This window comes from Lynx canadensis, chromosome A2, assembly GCF_007474595.2.
Source record: "Lynx canadensis isolate LIC74 chromosome A2, mLynCan4.pri.v2, whole genome shotgun sequence".
NCBI lineage: Eukaryota > Metazoa > Chordata > Mammalia > Carnivora > Felidae > Lynx > Lynx canadensis.
In genome coordinates this window covers 121,110,750-121,135,247 of record NC_044304.2, presented here as the reverse complement: position 1 = coordinate 121,135,247, position 24,498 = coordinate 121,110,750, and the positions used below count along the sequence as shown (strand labels likewise).

Genomic DNA, 24,498 nt, shown 5'->3' with positions numbered 1-24,498 from the left:
CCTTCTCTAAAAATAGAAGTCCTTTGCAGGGCTTCCTGACTAGCAGTCTTAGCGGCATCCACACCACGTCTATGCGTTCTGCGCAGGACCAGCTGCAGGCGTGGTGGGGAAAGATAATCTGGGCAGAGGAGCCGCTGCTGGGCAGAGAACCCCATAGCCTGGGGCCGTCACCAACCAGCACTGGGGCGGACCCCTCCTGAAGGCTGCTGCGGTTAGTGTTACGGGGAAACCAGGCAGCTTGGAGGTTTTGTTTGACTGGCAGGTAAATGAACCCGACTCTCGAATCACTCCAGACTCACCTATCCTCTTGAACAGTGATTCCAGTCGTGTCTTTTGTGAACACGTTAATTAGCACCACTTGGTGCTCCCTGAGGTCAACACAAACACGACTGGAAGATACTGTAGGGCGACCCGGTCCCAATCAGAACTCAGTTCTACCCCCTAGTGGCCCGGCTTCGAGAAGGTGTCAGAGCCCTCATGCAGCTCTCTCAAGTCAAAAATCCCAGTTCCTATCTTTGGAAATAGCAGGGAAACGCCACTCCGTCTTCTGTGGGGTCCGAAGCAGAAGGGTCAAGGCTATCGTTTGGTTACCACACCTGGGAGTCAAAGCCTGCTCGAAGGTCACCAGGGAGAAAGGCGGGCCCGTAATGGGAAATATGTGAGTGCAGTAATGAGAAGGGAGGTGGAAGAGGGGTAGGAAAGGAACAACCAGTTGGAATGAAGTGACCGGAAAAGAAAAGAGGAAGCAAGACAAAAACAGGGTTCTGAGGACACTGAGTCTCAAAGGCCAGCTGTGCCAACAGCTTTCACAGAATCGGTGGCCCAGCACTGGTGGGCCGGGCCTGTGAGGCCTTCAGGGACCCACCCCACTTCCTTCCTTGGTGATCATGAAATTCTGGGGCCTGACGGGGGGTGGGGGGGGGTGGTGAGTATTTCGGAAGATTTTTTTTAAAGAGAGAATTGGGAAAAAGAAGCCCGAGAGTTCCTGTGACTGAGCACAGGTGATGGGGGGGGGGGCCCATGGACATTATTCTAGATGCAGAAACCTAGGTGACTTTATGCTATAAACTGAACGTGTTCCCCCAAGACTCATACGTAGAAACCTAATCTCCAACGTGATGGTATTTGGAGGTAAGACTTTTGGAAGGTGATGAGGTCACAGGAGCAGTGCCCTCGTGAATGGGATCCGTGCCCTTACAGAAGGGGCTCCAGAAAGCTCCCTCAATCCATCCTGCCATGTGAGGACACATGAACCAAGAGGAAGATCCTCATTAGACACTGAATCTGCTGGTGCCTTGATCTTGGACGTCCAGAACTGTAAGAAATAAATTGCTGTTTTTTATAAGCCACTCAGTCTGTGGTGTTCTATTATAGCAGCCCAAGCTGATTAAGACATTATGTTCTTTCCAGATTTTTTCTTCTGATTGATTTGGAGTTTCATACCATGGCGGCTGGAAAAGAGGCACCAAAAGATTCCATCTTCTTGAAGGTAACGATTAAGACAGTTTGATAGAGCAAATGTCATACTGATTTCTCACCATGCCTAGAAGGCACCTAGGGCATTTTTCTGCTCCTGGGCTGTCCTGCTGGGATGGGGCAGTTTCTGAGTCTTCTCCGAGATGGTGTAGACGCAGGCAGCCTTGGAGAGCACCAGAAAGTGGGTGTCTTGTGTCTCGGGCAGCCTCTATCCTAGGTCAGCTATCGCGCAGAAAGCAGGAAGGGCCACGGCACATTTCTTGCTTTCCCACCAGGGAAAGGATGTGTCTTTCCCACCAGGGAAAGGATGTGTCCCAGGATGCGTCTAGAGCTGCATCTGGCTTTATGACTTTCCTATCTCCTGCTGGCACGTCCTTCACGGTCACTCAGGGATCACGAGGTCACGGGCACAGAGACCTGGGACATCCACCCGCTGCTGTTCCCATTCCCTGGTAAAACGCAAAAGTCTTGGAGACTTGCCAACAACATTACCAACTCTTGGACACAGTTTCTCTGAGATGTAGGGATAAAGGCAGGTCCCTGAAGGTTGCGTCTCGGGGTCTGTGTGCTTCCATGCGTGAGTAAGCGACAGCAGGTCAATCTCAGAGCAAAGCAGTCTCCCCACGTTCCTGAGAGAAAGAGGAACATTTCTTTCTTCTCCCCATACCTCATTCATTCATTCACTCATTCATTCCACAAGGGTTTCGTGACCGCCTACCCCATGCCAGGACTGTGCTAAGCACAGGGGATACGTGGAGAGCGGAAGAGACAGCACCTCTACCCGCGTGTAGCTTATTATCTGGCGGGAAATGTCATCTTCAGTTGGCCCGCTGGATGGTACGTTTATATTGTGGAGAGTGTAGTGAATTTCAGGGGGTCCTCGGTTCTTTAGCCTTCCGGTCTCTACGATCTTCTCATTTCTTTGCCGTGTACTGAGGGTGGTGTTAATAGTTTTTAGCCGTAAAAAAGCACCGCCGACAAATAGAACTTGGCCTCTGCCCATTATTGTTCCCCAAATGCCGCAAGAGCAGCGTGACGTCTTGTGACAAGAGACTAAGGCTTTGCAATTAGACAAAACTGGCTTTTATTCCCGGTTCTGCCACCACGTGAGCTTAGAGGAGTGGCTTTTTTTTTTTTTTTTTCTCCAAGTCATGAGATTTTAATGGAGACAAAACTGTGGCATCTCTATAAGGATTTTCTCTTTGTGGAAAAAGATGCGTTAGGACCATGAAGGCATTTTGCCCAGCGCCTGGCACACAGGGACTTCCTGGTGAGTCCTTGGCTCCCTCCCAACACAGTGAATGATTCCTAGCCTGGAGGCCAGCTCAACCACAGGGTTTCTCCGAGTGTGGACCACCTGAGGCAGCACCGCCTGGAATATCTGTAAGCACACAGCTGCCCGTGTTCACCAGGCCCTGGGGGCACCAGAACCTGCCCGTTTCACAGGCTCCCCACTTAAAAGCCTGATTGGTGGCCTAGGCTTTTGTTAGTCTGAGGATCTAGAAATCACTTTTTTTTTAAAATGTGTATTTCTTATTTTGAGAGAGAGAGAGAGAGAGAGAGAGAGAGACAGAGCGTGAGCGGGGGAGGGGGAGAGAGAAAGGGAGACAACAGAATCTGAAGCAGGCACCAGGCTCTGAGCTGTCAGCACACAGCCCAACGAGGGGGCTTGAACTCATGGACCAGGAGATCATGACCTGAGCAGAAGTCAGACACGTAACTGACTGAGCCACCCAGGCGCCCCAAGAAATCACTTTTTAATGGTCAACTCTATGCATAATAGCTTTTACAGTGTGGAGTCACCTGACTCATGTCTTTACTAAAGTACTTCCTGTATGGCACAGGATACTTCGAATCACGGGACCTTGAGCCTTCCAGTCCTGGCTAAACCCTGCCCCCCCCCCCCCCCCCCCCGCATGGTGGGGGTCACCCGAGGCACCTACCCACCCTAATACAGGAGGATGGCGAGTTCCAGCTTCTGCCATTTCTGGACAGATTGACCAGGTCTAGGACAGGTAGACCTTTCAAGAGCCTGTTCCAGGAGGGGCTGATGAGCCTCCGTGGGCAGAACTCACAAGAAACATGCCAGGCTCACTAACGTTGGAGGGTGACCTTGGGAAAGGCTGGATAAAAGCTTTTTCTGAGCCCGTCATGCAGAAGCACGTTGAACTTTCGGGACTCAGACTCCTCTGGTGAGTGGCTGGATTAACAGATAAATACAAACTGAGAGCAGGCTGTCACCAGGGCAGCACCTGCATGGTTGCCAGCACCCTGGGCCACACGGCCAGGGCCTGAAGGCCTTGGACCGGTGGCCGCGGGGCCCACACTGGCAGGCAGTGGCACAAGGAGGGTACCTTTGGTGGACAGTGACTGAGCCTGTCCCAGCCCAGCTACGCTTTGGAGCTGTGCAGCATTAGCAGAAACGGCCGTGAGTTAAAGCCAGAAAGGAGAACACCGGGTACCAGTGAAGGCGAGCCTGTGAAACATACAAGAGACATCTCAAGGAACAGCCCGGGCCATCTGGGAGGAACGGGAGAGAGAAGGGCTGGGAATCCCCAGAGTAAGTTTCAGAGCCACAGACATGAGAATCTGCCTTTCGTTGTGATTCTCTCCACCCCCCGAGGCCGCTGTGGTTTGGGGGAAATGGGTGACATCAGTAAATGTGCGGAGATCGGGAAACAGTGTCAGTCACCCTGCCTAGGAGGATGAATCCCCTAGTCTCTGCCTTCTTGTGACATCACTGCTCCAGAATGTAGCACGCTGTGGTGCCAGATGAAAAGTTCTATTTCTAGAGGATGCACAAAAGTGCCATTGTCTTGATGACAGACCAAGAGACCGAGGTCATTGTGTTTCCCAGCAGCCGCTGCGCCCCGCTCCACATCTGTAGCCCTCTCCCTCAGCAGCAGGCAGGGCCGTCCCTGGGGGGGGTGGACTCCAAGCGGCAAGTAGAATACCCGATCCCGCGTCCGTTGGGTCAAAATCCCATCCAGACTCACCAACACGAGCTTCCAAATGAGATTTTCCAGAGCGCGTGGCCAATTTTGTCGGCACTCTTCCAGAGCTGAACAGTTGCGGGGTCAGAGCAAGGTTTGACGTGCACTTTGGGGAATACTCTCTCACGCATGACGCAGAGGGCTGGCCCCAGTTCTGAAGAGAACACACCATGTGGGTGGGTTTGATGAGTTCATGAGCACGGAGTTAGATGACATTTTTGGCCTGCTTCCGGATGAGAGATCTTTTCCAAAAGCTCGCGAGCTGCATGGGGAGACGCTTCCCACCCACCTCTCTCATGAGGAGGGCACCGGATTATGTTTCCAGCCCGGCAAGAGCTTCGCCCCAGGGGTGCTTGGGTGGCTCAGTTGGCTAAGCGTCTGACTCTCAGTTTCGGCTCAGGTCCTGACCTCACTTTTCGTGAGTTCGAGCCCTGTGTCAGGCTCTGTGCTGATGGTGCGGAGCCTGCTTGAGATTGACTCTCTCTGTCTCTCTCTCTCTGCCCCTCCCCTACTCATGTTGGCTCAGTCTCTCTCAAAATAAATAAATAAACGTAAAAAAATTAAAAAAAAAAAGAGCTTCACCCCAAATCAGTCCTATCATCCCACCTAGCCCTTCTTGTAGGGCTAAGTTATAGGAGCCGTTTGGGAGCTGGCAAGAGTCAGAAATAGTCTTCGAAGGAAGGGGGAATCAAAAGAGATCAGGACAGTCCAGCTCTACCACGAAGTATGACCCAACTCCTCCGCCAAAGCACGGGTTCTAGTGACACCGCACAAGCCAGCTCACAAGTGGCCTGGGTTACCCAACAGTTGTTTTGCATCCTGGGACTTTCCTCTGAGTACACTTTGGAAGCTAAGGCCACTCGCAAATACAAAGCACCTGCTTCTGAAGACGTAGCGTTGTCTAGTAAAGGACGTAATTACATCCCCGTTTTAAACGCAGATGAACTGTAACGTACAGAGTGCTCGATGTCAGGCAAGGTTGGGAAGGAGAGAACGGAGCGGTGCGGTCGGGGGAGAGGCAGACCCTGACACAGCCCTCAAGGGTGCATGCGACTTGAAATCCTATCGCAGAGTGAGATTTGGGGTGAGACTGTAGCTGAAGTCCTCTCTAGCTATGAGATTTCTATTTCTGATGACAGGGAATATTGCAGTCAGAAACTGTTAAACCCTGACACTCCCCAGACCCATGTTAAAGTTGATCCTCCACAACGGTTTGTATTTTTACTGCCCCTTGCAGCCTAAGGCTCCAAGTGGCCCTTCACACATCTAAGCAGAAGAAACTACAGATTTAAAAGACCAAGGCCCTATGGGAAGGAAGAGACGGATCCAGAAAACCAACTTTGTCTTCGTCACCATGTAACACTGTGCCCTTCTCTTTCCAAACCTGCGCAGCCTCGTGATCCCTGGAGAACCGCCGTTTTCAAAGGAGTGTTTTTGACTCACCTTTTCTGCTTTTCTTCCCTTCAGCTGCACATCATTTGGCAAACGGGAAAGCGCTGCTCCCGGGGTGCCGCACACTCTCCCTGCAGCCACGAGCCCACGAGCCCACGCCGGCGTGCCAAGACCACAAGGTCCCAATCACGGAGGATCTGCGTGAGGCCACCTGAGACCTCAGAACCCAGGAAGGCCGGGTTGGGACGCCAACATTTCTTACGGGCTATGACCTGGCCGGCTCTTTTGTCCCCTGCATTTGCAGAGGAAACAACGGTGGAGGTCATCCAAACAAGAACACGAGCTCCAAATCAAACTTGACTCTGTCTTTGCAACGCGTCCTTCGATTTCCAGGCAGTCTGCACAAAGCCGTGCTAAGACAAGCAGCATTGCTGGGGGCATTGACGGGGTGCACGCTGCTGTCTTGGCACAGAGGCGGAGGGCAAGGGCTGGAGGGCGGGGGGGGGGGGCTGGAAGCGTGTTGGGACGACCCAGGGAGATACACGGAGACAGAAGTCTCCAGTGTGTGGTGGTGACTGGTATGAGGGATAAGCGGACAAGGAGAGCTTTCTCCCTGCTCTCAGGTCCTGGCCTGACCACAGGGCGAATTACGCGCCTGGCTACTTCAGGGCAAGCTTGGGTAAAAGCCGCTTCATGACCAGGTGTCTGTAATAGCCTCTTCTGTTATTAGAAGAGTCTGTAACAGCCCCGGAAAGGGCCGTTCAGGGGGCGAGGCCTAGAAAGAAGGGAACAGAAAGGACAGCGTACTGGTTGTCCCCACAGCCTCACACCTGCCTAGAGATCCTCTTGTCTTACCAATTTACTAAATTATTTCAACAAACCTGTTGTTCCAATTCTTCCAATCACTTTTAAATCTTTGCCACTACATGGATACTAGAAAAAAAAAAAGAATGTCTCAGTTAGCACCCTAATCCACCGGGCATGGCCAACCTGGTCCTGGGCAAGGCAAAGACTTAAAGTAACGTTCCCTTTAGTCCATCCTGTGCACAGCAACCAAGCAGACTAATAGCGTTTAGCGTTCTCTGCGTGAAGCTTACGGGCAGGGCCTCCGCGGTGCTGAGCAAAGAGCCAGAGGTTTCATTAAACGTTAAGTCCAACCCCAATGACCCTATTCAGAGCAGAGCAGTTAAAAGGGCTCTGAAGGCAAACTGCCTTGGTTCGAATCCCAGCTCCAGAACTTACTAGCTGTGTGATTTTGTGAAATTTGCTTAACTTCTGTGTGCCTCAGTTTCCTTATCTGTCAAAGGGGGCTAGCAAATGACATCTACCTTATGCTGGAAGGATACGAGGAGTTAAAAGGAGCTTTGTGCTTGCTACTTAATCTGGTGCTCAGAAGGAGCTTTATAAAAGTTTGTTAAAATAGAGTTTTGTATGTAATGCCGTACACAGCTTGGATTTATTCACTCAGCACTGCCGGCTTCACGACAAGACGCCCGAAGAGTCAGTTGCACGGAATACAACCAACACTGGGGAGCAGGGAACCTTGGGCCTTGTCCGCACTCACCAGGATGACTCTGAAACCTAATGGTAGCAGTGAGACTGCCGTTAAGTCGCTTGACCGGTAAGATGTTTCTCCGGGAGTCTGGGCTCCTGTGTGCGTGCAGCATGTTAGTTGTCCTTTCCACCAATATCCCTTTTCCGTCAGTGGGTCCCAGGCCCAGTGAAATCACCAAGCAAAGGACAGCTGTCAACACCATTTGTGGGCTAGGTTAGGCCTAACTCAGGAGACAGGAACACGAAAAACCCTGGACAAGAGAGAGAGAAGAGAGAAAGGGCTTTTCTGGTCCTTCTTGGGCTAAAAAGAAACTCCGAGGCACCACTGGGAGCTACGGGGAGCTCCCAACGCTGCCTCCGGGTTTGGATTTGGCCTGCGGCGGGCTGTGAAGCCTGAGCCACCAGCCCGAGAATATTCCAACTGCATCTCGTGCCCTGGAGTCTCCCCTCCCCACCCCAGGAGTGTCAACCCGTTTTGGGGGACTCCCAACCACTTCCGTTCTGGTCAGATCTAAGGGTCCTAAAACCCTTCCCCACCCACTCCTGATCTGGGAGCATCAGGGAGCCTGATGGGGTTCCAAGTGGAAACCTGTGGTCCCAGCACTGCCCATGGCATCCTGAAGTTTGACTGCAAGTTGCAGGGCTGAGCAAAGCCTGCCGCCTAATAACGAGAAAGGCTCTGGGCCGCCGGGGCCCACAGGGGCCCCTCCCCTCGCTCAAAGCAAAGTGCACTGTGCCGTCCATCTCCTCTTTGGCGTCTCCCCAGCCCTTCTCCGAATGAGCTAAATGCCACGCTTCATCGATCGGTCAATAAGTCGTGTTTATTGAGCTGACAGTGTGTGCCCACCAGGGTGTGGGAGCTGTAGGGAAAGATGGATGAGAAGTGGGGGGGGGGGAGAAAAACAACCCAGGACAAATGTTAGGGCTTTGTATAAGGGAAAGGACCCTTTGCCTTGCTCTCCCACACACAGCCCGGCTCTTCACCTCTCTCCTCGTGCCGGGGGTCTGCTGGCCCTTCTCTCCCAAACGCTCCACCAAGACCCAGGCGCCGGCTTGACCCAGAACTAGAAAGCCCTTTTTTATGCAGTGCTGACCTCTAGAGGCTTCCAATTAAAAAGCATCCCAAAGGACCAGCTTCGTTCTACAGCCGGTTTCTCCATCTGTGGTGTTGCCGTATTTTCCTAGAAAATAAGGAGGAGGAAATGTCTCTGCCTTTCAACGTTACCTAATAGGAAAATGCCTACCCATTCTTAGGCTGCCAACTACGGCTGGCCAGATTTTCATAAATGTCAATGTTTTCTGCTCCAAAAGGAAAAAAAGGCAGGTCAGAGATAGAGCGTTTCAGAGCTACTTTTCTACTACGGATCTAAGAGGAAAAGTACAGTGCCAGCTTATCTCAGGACGCGTTTCTGGGGTTTCCAAAGTAACAGATGGCCAGGCCTGCCAAAGGGAAAGAACGTTCGCTCACCCCGATTCAGCAGGGCACCGGGCAAAACGCTGTGCCACACCCCCCTGCATACAGGCGTCAAGCCCGTACGTGGTCCAAACCCCGGCACAGGGTTCAGATACTGGGTGGTGGGTTTAGTTCGGTTTACCTTGTTTGACTTCAACCCATTCATGTCCACAATGAACACTGGGGGAAAAAAAAAAAAAAAGCGTCCCACCGGACCTGACTTTCCTATGGAAGCGAGATTCGTTTCTAAAGGCAATGAGACTGCGAGTTACAGTCCAAAGCAAAATACCCCAAATCTTCCTCTTTTGTTGTGGCTCTTTATTCCACAGTATTGATCGCAAAGAGAAGTGTAGGAAGGCAGGAGAAAGTACCCTGGGACATGAGCATCTGGGCTGACGTGCACCCACTATTTTGGCCCCTAGAAGGGATTCTAGGAAGATGGGCTCAAAATCAGAGAAACACAGTTCTGCCAATGTCACCACCCAGTCCTGGTTTCATGAGACAGCAGTTTCATTATAAACGTTGCTTCCCACCCTCCCTAGCCCCACTAGCCAAGACGAGACACATTGCCACAATGCTAGTGCCTGGAGGGAACTTGGAAATGAGTCCACAGTCTTATTTTTACATATGAGGAGACAAAGATGGGGGACGGGGAGAGGTGACACGGCCACATCGCTGGTCAGGGGGGAGCCCGGGCTAGAACCTTTACCCCCAGCCAATGGATTTCAGAACGATTCACCACAAAGGGGGAAATGTGGGTCTTTCTAACACCGGTCTCTGCAATTACATAAAGGAGTCGAGCTACATTTTAACAAGTTTGCCTGTGGGGGCACCTGGGTGGCTCCGTCGGTTAAGCGTCCAACTTCAGCTCAGATCATGATCTCTCGGTTCATGAGTTCAAGCCCCGCATCGGGTGGGCTTTCTGCTCTCAGGGCAGAGCCTGCTTCAGACCCTCTGTCTCCCTCTCTCTCTCTGCCCCTCCCCCGCACTCTCTTTCTCAAAAAGAATGAACATTTTTTTTTTTAAAGTTTATCTGTGAAAAGTGATCAAATAACAGTCACAAAGAAATTCCCCCAGAAGAAAGGCTTTGGCTGGGGAAGATCATGCCAGCACCGTGCTGAGGTCAGCATCGTTGACTGGGGGAGCCTGGGTGGTTCAGTCCGTTAAGTGTCTGATTCTTGGTTTCGGCTCAGGTCGTGATCTCGCGGTTCCACGAGTTCAAGTCCTACATCAGGCGTCATGCAGATGGTGAGGAGGCTGCTTGGAATTGTCTCTCTCCCTCTCTCTCTCTCTCAAAATAAATTAAAAAGAAGAAAGAAAGAAAGAAAGAAAGAAAGAAAGAAAGAAGAAAGAAAGAAACGAAAGAAGAAACAGAAAAAGAAAGAAAGAAAGAAAGAAAGAGAGGGAGAGAAAGAAAGAAAGAAAGAAAGAAAGAAAGAAAGAAAGAAAGAAAGAAAGAAAGAAAGAAAGAATCGTTGACTGAGTGAGGCTGGGAATGCCTGCACACAGCCCACTACTCACGTCCAATCTCTGACAACAGCCGTGCCAAACACAAAGAACTGCAAATGAAATTATCTAAGGCACACACACCAACCTCTACGCTGTTGTCTACTGAGGCAATCTCAAATCTCATTTAACAATCTATGGAGACCTATTCATTTGGGTAAAGAAACCTGCTCTTAATCAAAGAATGGGACTTCACCACGAACTTCGGACGGATCCTTTAAACGTCACTGCTTACGAAATAGTCATAACTGGGAAGAGAGTAGTGGGGAAACAGGGCCATTCATCACAGAGTGACCACAGGTTTCCAGCCGGTGCCACAAAGGATTCCTCACTATGATGGGGGAAAATAGGGTTGTCATACCCGTCGTATACACACCTAAAGTACTAGGTCTGAAGGAAGACTGGGAAAGCACTAAACACCAGCCACGACATCAGCACAGATATATTAATGTCACAAAATTCCACAGCATTTGAATCATGTCAGTGGTTCACGTAACTAACTGCCTTCTCCCTCTCTTCCCCCACCGCCGGCCACCTCCCACCCAGCCCCGACACTGGCAACCACAAGCTAGCTGACGGTCCTCATTCTTTGTCCCTTTGTTTGTGTCACATGAGGTGTCCTCTCAGACCAGACATTGTGGAGGGAGTAAAAAAGAGGCAAACACCACCATAGTTTGGAAGGCTCTTTAATAGCAAGCGTATGGTAATTACATGGGTGGATGAGATCCTCTCTCGCAGGGGAGAGAGGCAGGTGCAGATGCAGACAGGGATCGGTTTAGGATTTACACTGCCGGAGGCATCTAAAACAAAGGGCAACAATTTTTTGGCAACCCATTTCACAGTTTTGTAATGTACAAGAGATTCCGCGGAAAGGAAATATAAAGGCAAAGAAAGCATACACACCTTGCATGAAACGTTTCTGCCTAAGGAAAAAGAAACCCAAAACTGTTCCTTGATTTTGCTTCTCAAGTAGATGACTCAACCCTGCTCTCACACACCAATTAAGACTGGCCCACAGATAGTGTTGGATTTTCCCCAGGGTGGACGATTTGCTTTCTCCTCTAAAAAGCCGACAGGGGTGCACGGTACTGCTCTGTGTCTTTATCCATCTGGCTCTCAGAAGGTACTTAAAGAATGACTCTTCAGCAACAAAAACGAAACAAAAGAAAAAAACAGGGATAGGCAGTTTTACAAAGAACAGACTATCCGCCTTCTCTGCAGTACCGAAGAATTCGAATCCAGTTCTCAGTAAATTAAATGTTTATATTCGTGTGGCCCGGCGCACGCTCTCAACGGCTCGTGCCCATTCGGCCACACAGTGCTTTACATGAGGCTTCTAACATGTAACGCTCACGGGCCCTCTATTTTTATAATACGCATTTAAATAAAAATATCGACGACAACATATTATTTAACAATTTGTCTGGGGAACACGAGCTATAGATATTTTGCCATGGACACGACGTTGCCATGGACACCAGAGGCTCCCGGCATTCTGGCAAGTTTTAGATATGCTGTAGAGAATCTAAGCAACTTCAGCCTTTCGTGTCATACCTGGTGTCACAAAACCAAGATAACTAATTGGGTCTTTGTGGAAGAGGCTGAGTTTTTAATTAAAAACACCAAACAAAACAAAAAACTCTCAGGCTTCTCTGGTCATCTGAAGCAATAGGCAGGGGCACCTCTTCGGGGTTAACACTCATTATGGGGAAGAGGGATCTGTGAGCCCCTTGAGATTTCATTGTGCTCTTTCTACCACCCTCAAGCACCTTGGAGTCAGTGGGCGGGCTCTGCCCTCCAGCCCCTGGCCACCTCCACACTGAGGGCAAGATCCAGTCTGGTTCACGTTCCGCCTGCCAGGTGATGAGAGCCCTCAGATCCGTTGGCACTTTGGGAAGACAGGCTTCTCTGGCTGACGGCTGGCTTATTGAGGAAAACTCCACCGTATTTGCAGGACGCGCCCGCGGTCTCCTTGGCTGGGGGGCATCTGTAAAGCCACAAAGCCACCCCCGACACAGGCCTCGCCTCTCAACATTCAGGCCATCCCTTTGAGGAAAGCGGGCTCCTAGCGTGAATGCCATGAAGACAGTTTTCCTATACCTTACGTGATAACTGCCTTCGGGCTTTTTCTCTTCTTTTAAGAATCGGACTCCCTAACTCTCCCATTCTCCCTCTCTCATCTCCTCCGCCCCAGATTAAGTCCCGCCTGTTCCCATGTGCCTCTCGAACCGTGGGAAATCAGATGTGTTCATACCGGTTTCCCAACCTGTGAATTTTCACGTGCAAGGTAGATTTCTAAAATATGAATTCCGACGATGCTCTGCAAGCACAGCCCCCCTAGGTCCATCCACTTTGTGCTCTTAGGAGACAGACACAACAGTTAGAGACGTAGTTGTGCTGGAGGAAAGGTTTCCGTTTGTATGTGAAAAATGACAGTAGCTACGAGAGGAGAGAGATTTTTCACTGAAGGACACGAAACCTAGTTCTGACAACCAGGACACAAGGAGAATTCCTAAATCAAAGACTTTTCATGTTCTAGTCACATTTAAAAAAAAAAAAAAAAAGTCCTACGTGCTGCTATGAGCCTGGGAGACTTGAGGGGACGTCTCCGTGTACTTGAATCCGGGGTGCTGGCAGGCATCGCGTGGGGTCCCACCTCCCTCCCTGGCTCCCTAACTCATTCTCCGGTTCCCCGAAGGGCGCTCAGTAGGACCATCAGGCAGAGACAGGGACCAGTTTCCATACGGAAAATGTCTCTCAAACCCAGGATCAAGGTTTTTTCATGTCGCCAGAGGCCTGACTTCACAGCTGGCCCACAATGACCAACAAGCCACCGATCGCCACCCCCCCCCACACGTGTGCCACCACCATTCGCACATCTACACGCACTCACACACATTCTCTCTCGCGCTTTTCTTTCTACTGGATGACACGGCAAAAAAGCAAAAGTATTCCTCTTCCACTCTCTTCCAGCTACTCTTCAGGGAACTTATTCTACTTCCGAAGCCACCATCTATCAGGGCACAAGGAAAAGCTATGCCTTCCAATGACGAAGCCTGCCTATCCGGGACAAGTGTGTTTCTAGATCTTCAGAAGCCTTACTTTATCCTCTTGTCTAAGGGACAGGAAGTCATCAGCCCCTCGGGATCACGCTTGAGGGGGTTTCAACACTCACAGACCAACAGAAACATACTCCAAGGTGGTCCTGTGGCCAGGATCCTCAGGTTAGCATCTTGGCGTGATTCAAAATGTATTTCTTTCTCATTTCCCTAAAGCTTTCTTTGACGGTTGCTCTCCACACACACACACGTCATAAGGCAGTTATGGGGCGACCGTGGTGGAAGCAGGAAGGGAAAACACCCCTTGTTTCAGGCAAGTTAGGTGATTTGCCCAAGGTCACACGGTCACTGGCAGAGCCAGGACTAGAACCCAGGTCTCTGTCCTAACTCCTGGGCCAGCGCTCCTTCCACTGCACCACACTGCCTCTTCGTAAGTGTTCTATGTTCGGGAAAGTCAGGAATGTGTCTAACTATGGAACCTCTTCCATGACAACCACCGCAGGCGGCCTGCCTCGCTGACCCATCCGGGTGGAGCTCTGCACCAGGCGAGCTCTGACGCCGCACACACAACGCACAGCCAGGTGGGCGTGAGCGTGTGCACGGGCGCGGGTGTGCACAATCAGAGGAAAGGAAGTTGGAGAGGAAACAGTCCGATGTGCTGATGCCTTCAGTGGTCTGGCCTTGGAAATAAGTAACATGCAGCAATGGCATCCTCAACCCCGGGGGGCAGAACAAAGACGAGATTTCTCCTCAGCCCAGTGACCGGCTGAGCTGACCTCGGGGCGGTTTTTATAAACAGAGACATTAACATAATAATACCAGAGCGCATTTGGTCAAAGCCTAAACGCTTTCTCATAAAATACATTTTTCTATTAACGTCCACGTTCGAACATATGGAAACTCAGATTTTGAGCCTCTCCGTGTAAAATTCCAGTGTCCCTCGTCAAGCTTCTTCATTTCAGTGGCAGAAGTCATTCTTACTCTTTCAGCCCGTGGAGTCAACACGGTGTCAACACAGAGGCCACCACACTTGAGTGGCATCTACAGAACACAATCACCTGCGCTCGGGTATGGGGCCGGTCGGAACACGGGGAGCAAAGCACAGGATACGCTCACCCCGCTGGATGAAACACCAAGGTGTGTCGGGTGACCAGGCGACTCGGAGGGACATCATTCCACCGGAGGCTAACCTTCGATATGGTTTTTCCAAGCAAGGAAAAACACGCGGGTACCGAAGCACGGATGGAAACCACCGCATTGTTTTACCCGATGACTTAAAACCGCAGCGCGCGGTTCTGCCACAAGCAGCCGTGCTCGTCACGGCACCAATCAATTAAACAGAAAATGTTAGCTAAGCAGGTTGACACTGACATGCCTGGAAGATACACAAGACTCCCCTAAGCTCTGTGCTCTCCGCTGCTGCTGCTTTTATTTCTAATCCCAAACTATGACCACCTCGCAGGCATGTGTGTGCATGTTAAAATTCCCACCCCAGATGCTACGTTTAGTTAAGGGTTGTGGAAGAGGCATTCTGCGTCCTAAGTTATCGGCACGAGAGATGCAGAGAGGTCCAAGAAAATGAATTACTTTAAATAACTCCACCTTAGCGTTCCAAAGGATTTCCCTTGGAAACGTATTTGTTGGCTGAATACTGACAGCAGTGTTTCCAATTATTAAGTAGTTGTTTCTGTGAGTTGTCTTAGTAGTTTGATCATTAGAACTTCCCCCCTTTGAACCAAGCTAACCCACGACTGAAAGATTCTCATGTTCCTATCGCTTTAAAAAGTCACGGCAGTTAGGTTCCTCGAAGCACCTGATGACATTTGTTTTTTTTTAATAAATTATACAGTGGGATCCTTTTCTTGACTTTTCTTTTTTAAAGAATAAGAGACAAATTAAGAAAGTAAAGAAGGATTCCATCACATTAAAAAAAAAAAATTATCCTGGTTTATTTCCCCGTTAAATCTATCTATGGCTTCAAAGTTTAAGTGGCACTTGGATTCTGAATGTTTTCATGATTTAACAAGTTGCCATCTGGTTATAAAGAGAGAACATAAATGTTTCATTTCATATGTGGGACGGTTTATAAACATTTTAAAGAAATCAATAATTTATGTCACCCCATCTATATTTTCCGCTATTAGATTTTAAAAGTGGCTTTGGAATTAGCATGTTTTGAAATAATTGAACATGCAAGTCATGTTTGCACCTAACCATGAACCAGCTGCAATCTATCCAGGTAACTTAGTGATGGCGGAACACTTAAGCAAAGGCTTCTTTGCCTCTCTTACCCTCTTCATCCAAAGCTAAGTGATTATCCTTTTCTGCCCTTGTATTTGCACTTGTGCAGTTTAATGACTAGGTATTAAAACTCATGCCTTATAAGCAAATTCCTTCACTCATGGACACTTAAAAAGTACGTAAAAAGTGCAGACTGCATTTCTTCTCTGCCATGCTTTCCCCCTCAATAATGTCACCTGTGAGGACTCAAAACATAATCCTTAATACATTCCGAGTTCTCTACGTTCGAGTCAGTGAAAGTGAGTTCTTCAACACAAACTCAGGAGAGAACGGTCAGCCACAAAATGGACTCTAACTTCAAAATGGCAAAGGCTACCGAGACAACTCCATAGAAACCCACGGAAACGGAAGTAAACTTCAGGTCACTTCTGAGCAAAGCTCATTCCAGAAATTTTGTGGTCAATAAAAAGGTACTTGGTTTGAATTTGGATGCTGGGAGCCAGACGTCCTGTTTCGAAGTGCTAACGCAAAATGCTAACCCAGGAGCACGCAACCCCACCTCAGGTACCGGGGGTTTACTCTCCTCGGTGGGAGCCCTCGGAAGTTTACTGCTGACTGACCCCCATTTGGGGGTGGTCCGCCTCTGGCTCCTCCTCTTCCACGTCTGCACTGTACTCTTCAAATGCATCATCGTCTGCATCCGGAAGCCCCAGTAACTACAGGAGAGAGAAGAGAACCAGCCGTGAGTACCAAGTGGCCCGCGGGCAGGAAGGTAACCAAAGACGTCTGATCCCAATTCAAGAGCACCTGACAGGACTTAGCACAGCACCGATGGATTCCCCACTGGTGTCAACTGTGCCCACGATTATTTTTATAACCGTATTGGGTGGAAATGTCAAAGCTTTAACGGGCTGGTGCCCAAAAGGCTAAGTTTTCTTGGGGAGCCTGGAGATTTCTCTACTTTTAAGTATCAAAGCATGGCACCACACCCCCATGTACAATAATAGAGTGTCTGTGCACACACACACACACACACACACACACACATCTGGGATGTCAGATGTCAGCAGAAGTACAATGGACAGTGCTGACAGTTCCATCAAGACGACCAAAATCTATCCCCCTCTATTTTCCGACCTAAACACATGGGCTGCCAGCATTTGTCACACACAGAAAAACGTGAAAACCACTAAAAGATGTAACAAAATAACAAAATCTATTTAACGAAATATTTAACAAATCACAGTGGATCTGTAAGATGGGATCTCATATACCCACTTAAAAGAGTATTCTGGGTAACTTAACGATACAAGAATATGCTCCTAAATGTAAAAAGACATGATAAAAATTGCATTTTCAGTGCAATACAGATTTTCTTCAAATTTATACACAAATGCCCAGAAAAAAAGACTTTGACAAAATACATCCACATTTCAGAAGCGTTGTTTTTAGACAATGAGGTAATGGGTACGTTTTTATTTCCTTTTTATCTTTTTGTATTTTCCAGAGGCTCTGTAATTATCATCAGGGAAATTCACAATAAATACACAGTAAACGTTTTCTTAAAGCACTGACTGGTCTTCGGTTAGAAGCTTGAGTGCCATTTGCCGGGTCTGATCAGTATGAACGAAAAACTCTGGTGCCAGCAGGAAGCCATGGCCTTGGGTCCTCCTCGGCCCCGACCGTGATCACGGTGCTTCCAATCCCACAGCTTCTCGGTGAGACTTACGGTCACTGCATGTGACTGCCCTGACGTTCCCACGTGGTGGCCCTCTTGGCTGATCACTTTCAGGCAACTTCACTGAACGGCCCTATGAGCCAAACTAACTGCCTTAAGCCACTCGAATAAGTTAGATCATTCTGTTCACTTTGCATGACCCCCCAGTGCCCTGCAACCCGTGCTCCCTTCCCCTGTCTTCCCAGCCTCTCCCCCAAATGCTTAAACGAGTCAAGGACAAAGCAGAATCCCAATCAAAAGGATGCCTTTACCCTGAAGTTCTCCAACGGCAACCCTCGCCGGTCTCGCAGAGCCCTACGAACACACTCAGGACCAGATCATCTGCCAGGCCCTGGGTCATGTTATACATGTGGCCTGGTGAGGCAGGCATGGCCAGCTGCAGCCACACGCTTTCCCCTCAGAGCCCAGAGTGCTGCGGATGTCTCAAAGAGCCACTGTTGGCTTGGAGGGGTGAGGCAGGAGGAGTGCATCCCCGCTGGCCTGGACAGTGTGGAGCGATCTCGTGTATGCTTGGGGGAAGCAAGAAGCCCCTTTCACCCACTGCTGTCTCCCTCTCACATCTTAGGAGAGTGAGCAAAGGATCATCTTTTCCCCTAAAGAGAGAGAAAAGATGGCCACAATGGACACAGATGACGAGTATTTTGATGTTCAATTTTTATTTGAAGAGATGCTTGGTGACACAGCAAAATGTGAAAGCATCAAATGAGTGGTGATAATGTAGGTCACTGGTAAAACAGAAGTATTGTTGCCCCTACGGAGAACCCCAGCATCGCCAAAATGCCAACTGCAGATGCGTTAATTCGGCAATAAATGTGACTCCTCACTGCCCCGAAGGGATACCCCCTTAAAAGAGGAGTGGCCAAGGAGTTCTCTCTCACTTAAAGCATCTGACTGGTAGTGGCTGCCTGGAGCCCTGGGTTGAGGATTCCAAGGGGCTCAGTGGGAAAGATGGTGGTCCATTAGCAATGGCGGCCATGGGTAAAGAGGGTGTGGTGGAGGTATGCATCTACACGTTTGCCATCTTGTCCTGAAGACACGTGCCCACCATTATTCTTTCTCATGACACACGTAGGTAGTTCACACGGACCCAAACCATAGGTAGCCCTCAACACCCTTCTTCTCCTCAGCTTAGGGTGGTTTGTAGAAGAGGTCCCAGCGAGCCATGAAACCATTACCACAACTCTTCCCCTCTCTCCTCTTCCTAGCTCCCTATCTTACCTTTAGGTGAATCCAAAGGACATAGTTTTAGGTCTAGAGCATCAGCCACACGTGAGGCCCTTCCCTTCCGTGGGAAATACGTGCATGCTACATCTAGAACTGCTCACCCCCTGCCCTGAGAGGAGGGAGAAAGAACAGAAGCAGTTCTCAGCGGACCTTCCCGACTTCCCAGGCAACTTTAGTGCAGCGTCTGCAGATTCACGAGAGGCTGTGTGAAAAAGGCACTGGACCTGGCATCCAGAAGGGACGGCTCTAGCTGGGGACCTCTGCCACGCCACTACCCTGGTTGAGCCTCGGCGTCCTTCTCTGGAAAGTGGGTACCATGACACCTGCTCTGCGTCCAGAGAAACTCTGGAGATTAAACGAGAAAGTGAGTGTGGCCACGGTCAGCAAACCGTAGAGCCCCGTGTGAATTATTCAGTGGCTTCTCGTTGTGAGGCACAGCAGTGCAGGTCGCCTGGGTAAGCATCTGACTCTTGATTTCGGCTCAGGTCATGATCTCACGGTTCGTGAGATGGAGCCCCGCGTGGGGCTCTGCGCTGACACCGCGGAGCCTGCTTGGGAGTCTCCGTCTCCCTCTCTCTCTCTCTCTCCCCCTCCCCTGCTCACACGCACGCACCACGCATGTGCTTTCTCTAAACAAACACACACACAAAAACACTTTAAAAAAAAAATAATAAAGCACAGCAGTTCAGTTATTCAAGGGGGAGTGCCGGCTGCATCTGGACGGCCTCCAGCCCCCGCTCCTCCCTTGCCCCTCGGCTGTACTCGCTTCTGGGTCACCTCACTGGTAATCAGTACTCTAAGAAGTGTAAAGAGAAGAAAGGAAGAAACTCAATTCTGTTAGCCTCTTTGTCTGATTCTCAGACTTACAGTCACAGCCTTCCATCCAACCCACCAATTTGATCACACTTCAGATGTAATAATAATAATAGTCAATACTGGTCATGTTACTATCTTCTAGGCATGGGAGTTAAGCAGCTTTACATATATTAATTCCATTGGTTCCTCGGAATAGCCCTAGGCCCTATGATTATCACCCTATTACAGATAAGACCTAGAGAGGTTGAGTCACTCACAAGCGCGCGGAGTTACCCAGTTAGTGTCAGAGCCAGAATTCAAACCCAGGCCATCAGACTGCAGACTACAACCTGACCACCAGGTACCCAGGAGGTTCCCTTCCAGCTGGCAATGCTGTTCCTTCAGCGGGAGGCCTCAATGTTTTCTACTGAGTAATACACCTTTTAAAGCATTCGATGTGCAATGGTAATGTCTACACTTACGAGTACATACGATTGGGAAATACACAGAGCAGAGCAGAAAAAGCACCAGAACTATAATTTGCCTGGGACTGCAAAGAATACCATACAGACATGCAATAATCTAGCATTCCCACCTCTGCCTCTACTCCCATCTACGGCAGGTACATCTACATTTAACTTCTGGATCCAAATTTTTAACAGTCAGGAAGACATGTCAGAGACAGGAATACAGACAGACTGGTAAGAATCCTGGGCTCCTTGCTTACACTGTATCCGCTTGTTCTTCTAAAGAAAAGGAGACAGACTCAGAAATCCTATCTGGTATGTTTCAACTACTTCTGATAGGTATAATCATTAAGTCTGTTGAGCGGAATTTTTTCAACTGACTAGGAAAAAAAATCTTTATGCTCACTCTGGACAGTGGTGTTGGCATTTCTAGAGTTTTGCTGTGCACAAAGCTTCCTTTGGGCAACATATCATCTTACATAAAAACCTCTGGGGCCCAGGGGCACCTGGGTGGCTCAGTTGGTTAAGCATCTGACTTCGGCTCAGGTCATGATCTCATGGTTAGTGGGTTCGAGCCCCATGTCGGGCTCTGTGCTGCCAGCTCAGAGCCGGGAGCCTGCTTCGGATTCTGTGTCTCCCTCACTCTCAGCCCCTCCCCCACTCACTCTCTGTCTCAAAAACAAATAAACATTAAAAAAAATTAAAAAAAAAAAAACAAAAACTCTGGGGCCCACCCACCCACACAGGGTTGTACTTGAAAGGTAGAAATGCCAACCCTTAAGAATTCAAGTTCTTTAGACCCAGAAGAGGATCAATTATCTGTAGGACTAACTCCAGGTCTTTTAGAAAGTTACGTAAATTAGTTGAGGACACATTTAGTTGGCACTTAGCATCTGCTGTCTCCAAAGGTGGCCCTCACTTAGCACAGTGGCCTACAGTGTCTTTATGGAAGAAAGGGAGAAGGATGTCTATGCCTTGGAGAGCACAGCCAATTAGCGAGGCAGCTTTCAGTAAGTGTCTTGTGGCTTCAGAGGTCCCTGTGAGCTCCTTCCAGAGGAGGCCTTGAAGCACTCTACTGTGTATACGATTCACCCAGAGATGCCCTTAGAATGTAGATTCTGACTCAGCTGGTCTCAGGTGAAACCTGGGATTCTGTATTTCTAACAAGCTCCCAGGTGATAGGGATACGACCGGTCCAAAAACCACACTCTGAGCATTAAGCATTACTCTAAAGCTTTGGGGAGTTTGTCACTATTTATCTCAATGATCAATGATGCCAGTGGTACCAAGAAACCTACAATGAGATCCTGGTCAGTCTGTGTTTTTTTTTTTGTTTGTTTGTTTTTTAATTTTTTTTTTTTTTGTAACGTTTATTTATTTTTGAGACAGAGAGAGACAGAGCACGAATGGGGGAGGGGCAGAGAGAGAGGGAGACACAGAATCAGAAACAGGCTCCAGGCTCTGAGCGGTCAGCCCAGAGCCCGACGCGAGGCTCGAACTCACAGATCGCGAGATCGTGACCTGAGCTGAAGTCGGACGCTTAACCGACTGAGCCACCCAGGCGCCCCGGTCAGTCTGTGTTCTTGATACTAGGAGAAAAAAAGGGGCAGGTGACAAGGTGGATAGAAGACCCAAATGGGCAAGACTGGTAGGTACTTTCTCACTTTCAGGGGCCATGATATTTCCTAAAAAAATACATGGGTTTGAAAGCTCATACCTGAGCAAAAAACAAAAGCTATGATAAACTTAAATTATCAACATTCAATGTCTTTTAGTAAAACCCACAGGAGTGCATAGTCTTCTCTTACCAGACTTTCCAACCTACTGGGGGGTGGATTCTTTCTCTTCTCCCTGGCTCTTAACCAGACTATAGGAGTAGAAGCAAGAATTGGACTTTTTCTGGGTCACAAAAGGTCTTCCCGTGGGGTTTAATTCCCGGCTCCTCAGCTCTTAGTGGCAAACTGAAAATATTAATCCTTCTTGGGCCAGCAAGCTAGAACGAGGGGGATTTTTCTGCTAGAAGTGTCTGCTTCTTGACAGAAAAAAACATGGAGTCAGAACAGTAACCCCAGAGCGGGGGACCAGGGTCAAAGACAGCAAGAAAACATGGGGAACCACAGGCTATAACTCCAGGTAGGGCTATCAAAGCAACATCAGCCAAACAGCACACAAAGTTGTCATAACAACAGATGCCTCATGACCCTAATGTCCACAGTGCTAGAAGAGAAGGAGGAGTAACGGTCCAGGATAAAATAAAATAAAATAAAGCTTTGAGCGAAATTGAAAGGGCAAAGATAAGGTTTGATTTTGCAGCTAAATTGGAAACCATAAGCTCTTCTCTTGTGAACTGTTTTTTAACCAGGGGACGCCTGTCGGCTGGCACTAAATAAAAGCTACGAAAACACCGAGGAAAAAAATAAATGGCGCGATCACCGTTATTTAGATCTATAACCGCTATTTTATTATCTAGCTCAATCAGGTGACGACCAGCAACCGTCAACCGAGGGCCACTTAAACAAGAAACATGTAAGACTCTGACGATTCTTGGGGCGCCTGGGTGGCGCAGTCGGTTAAGCGTCCGACTTCAGCCAGGTCACGATCTCGCGGTCCGTGAGTTCGAGCCCCGCGTCAGGCTCTGGGCTGATGGCTCGGAGCCTGGAGCCTGTTTCCGATTCTGTGTCTCCCTCTCTCTCTGCCCCTCCCCCGTTCATGCTCTGTCTCTCTCTGTCCCAAAAATAAATAAACGTTGAAAAAAAAAAAAAGACTCTGACGATTCTCCAATTCACATTTATCAAGGCTATTGATGGGTGTCTCCGAAGCCGTGACGGGTTGCACGACAGGGATAAACCCGCCTGCTCCCCGGACAGCAATGACGGCCCGCTCGGCACAGTCATCTGCACATACGTACCGTTTGGATATGTCGTTCAGCCAGGAAGGGAAAAAACACCGGGTCCAAGCTAGGAGGCCCCCGGAGTAGAGCCGAACGCGTGTCCCTCTGGGAGGGACGCTGCCCTTGCATCCAGCCTGGATCTACCCAACGAACCAGAAACTGAGACGGACCTCAACAGTGTGGAAGGGCTTTGACGGTCCTCTGTGCTCTTAGTCTGATTTTGAAGCTCCCCATGGATCCACAAGACCTCAAAACATGTACGACGCCCATTTTAAAGAGGGGGACACTGAGGTCCAGTGACCTGCTGGAGGCCATGACGGCATGGGAGCCAGACAGGGAGCCAAGGCAGGGCTGAGCCGAGCCACCTTCCCCCACCCACGGGGCATCTCTGAGACTCTGAGCCGAGAGGCCACAATGGGCCCTCCTTCTCGGCCAGCTCTCCCTCGCTCCGAGCCCATCTGGATCCTGCCACGTCTTCAGGTCTCAACTTCCAAGGAAGTCACCGCCTGGCACTTGATTCCTCAGTGAGCCCACTCATAGCTGGAATTCCCAGCCCTCCTCACACACTACAGACAATACACGTTTGAAAAAAAACATACAACATCGTCTCTCGTTATGTTTTTTTGTGGTAAACTCATTATGTTTATGTGGGTAAACTTCTGACTAGAATACCCCAACAACACCTCTTAAAAAAATCCCTTACTGGGGCGCCTGGGTGGCGCAGTGGGTTAAGCGTCCGACTTCAGCCAGGTCACGATCTCGCGGTCCATGAGTTCGAGCCCCGCGTCTGATGGCTCGGAGCCTGGAGCCTGTTTCCAATTCTGTGTCTCCCTCTCTCTCTGCCCCTCCCCCGTTCATGCTCTGTCTCTCTCTGTCCCAAAAATAAATAAACGTTGAAAAAAAAAATTAAAAAAAAAAAAAATCCCTTACCTTAGTTGGATGCTTCTGTTAAGCAATGTGTTGAAATCACTTAGCACCTGTTTTCTCTCTCCACCCAAAATCTAAGAGTCCCACACAAGGTCTCACGGAGTCCTACTCCCTTCTCAACAGCATTTCGCCGCGTGTGCTCAGCCGGGCCGTATCACCGCCCGCATTTATTCCGTGCTTATCACGCGTGATGTGTCGGACCCAGTTCCCAGTGAGAACTGCATCATTTAATCTTTACAGATGCCTAAGGTAGCTATCGTCGGTTGTTTCCTAATTTTACAAATGGAGACACTGAGAGGTCAAGTAACTTGGCTAATGTCACACAGCCACGAAGTGCCAGAGCTGGGATGTGAATACAGGCAGCCTGCCCACAAAGCCTGGGTTCCTCAACATGTAGTATCCTGAGTCCACATAACTGGGTAAAGAGACCACAGACAGCCTAACTAATGTCCTCCCAGGAAATACTTCCCCAGAGAACAGCAAAGCAATGTAAGAACAGCAGATTCTTCAGCAGAATCAATGAGATTCCTCTGCTCATTCTATACGGTATCTGGGAGGGTGTCCGGACCAAAAGAAATGTTCTGCCTTGTAACGTGGATTTCTCTGCACGTTTTCGGGGCTGCCTCTCCCATCAGAAAGCTCCTTGAGGGCAAGAACCGGGCACTATGTCCTGCCCCTCGCTCTCGAAAGCAGTGCTTTGGCAAACAGCAAACAATCAATACGCTTTGTTGAAAATGTGGTGAAGAAATGTGGGAAAAAAGAGGACGAGTGAGATAGAGAGAA

General features: G+C 49.3%; 1 protein-coding gene across 1 annotated transcript in view; it reads right to left on the bottom strand.

The window, feature by feature from the left end:
• Positions 1-11,044: 11,044 nt before the first annotated feature.
• MTURN (maturin, neural progenitor differentiation regulator homolog) overlaps positions 11,045-24,498 on the bottom strand; it is a 29,450-nt gene continuing 15,996 nt past the window's right edge. The window contains exon 3 of the mRNA XM_030308174.1: positions 11,045-16,390. Within this exon, the coding sequence (XP_030164034.1) occupies positions 16,280-16,390 (111 nt within the window). The 3' untranslated portion in view covers positions 11,045-16,279. The remainder of the gene's footprint in view (positions 16,391-24,498) is intronic.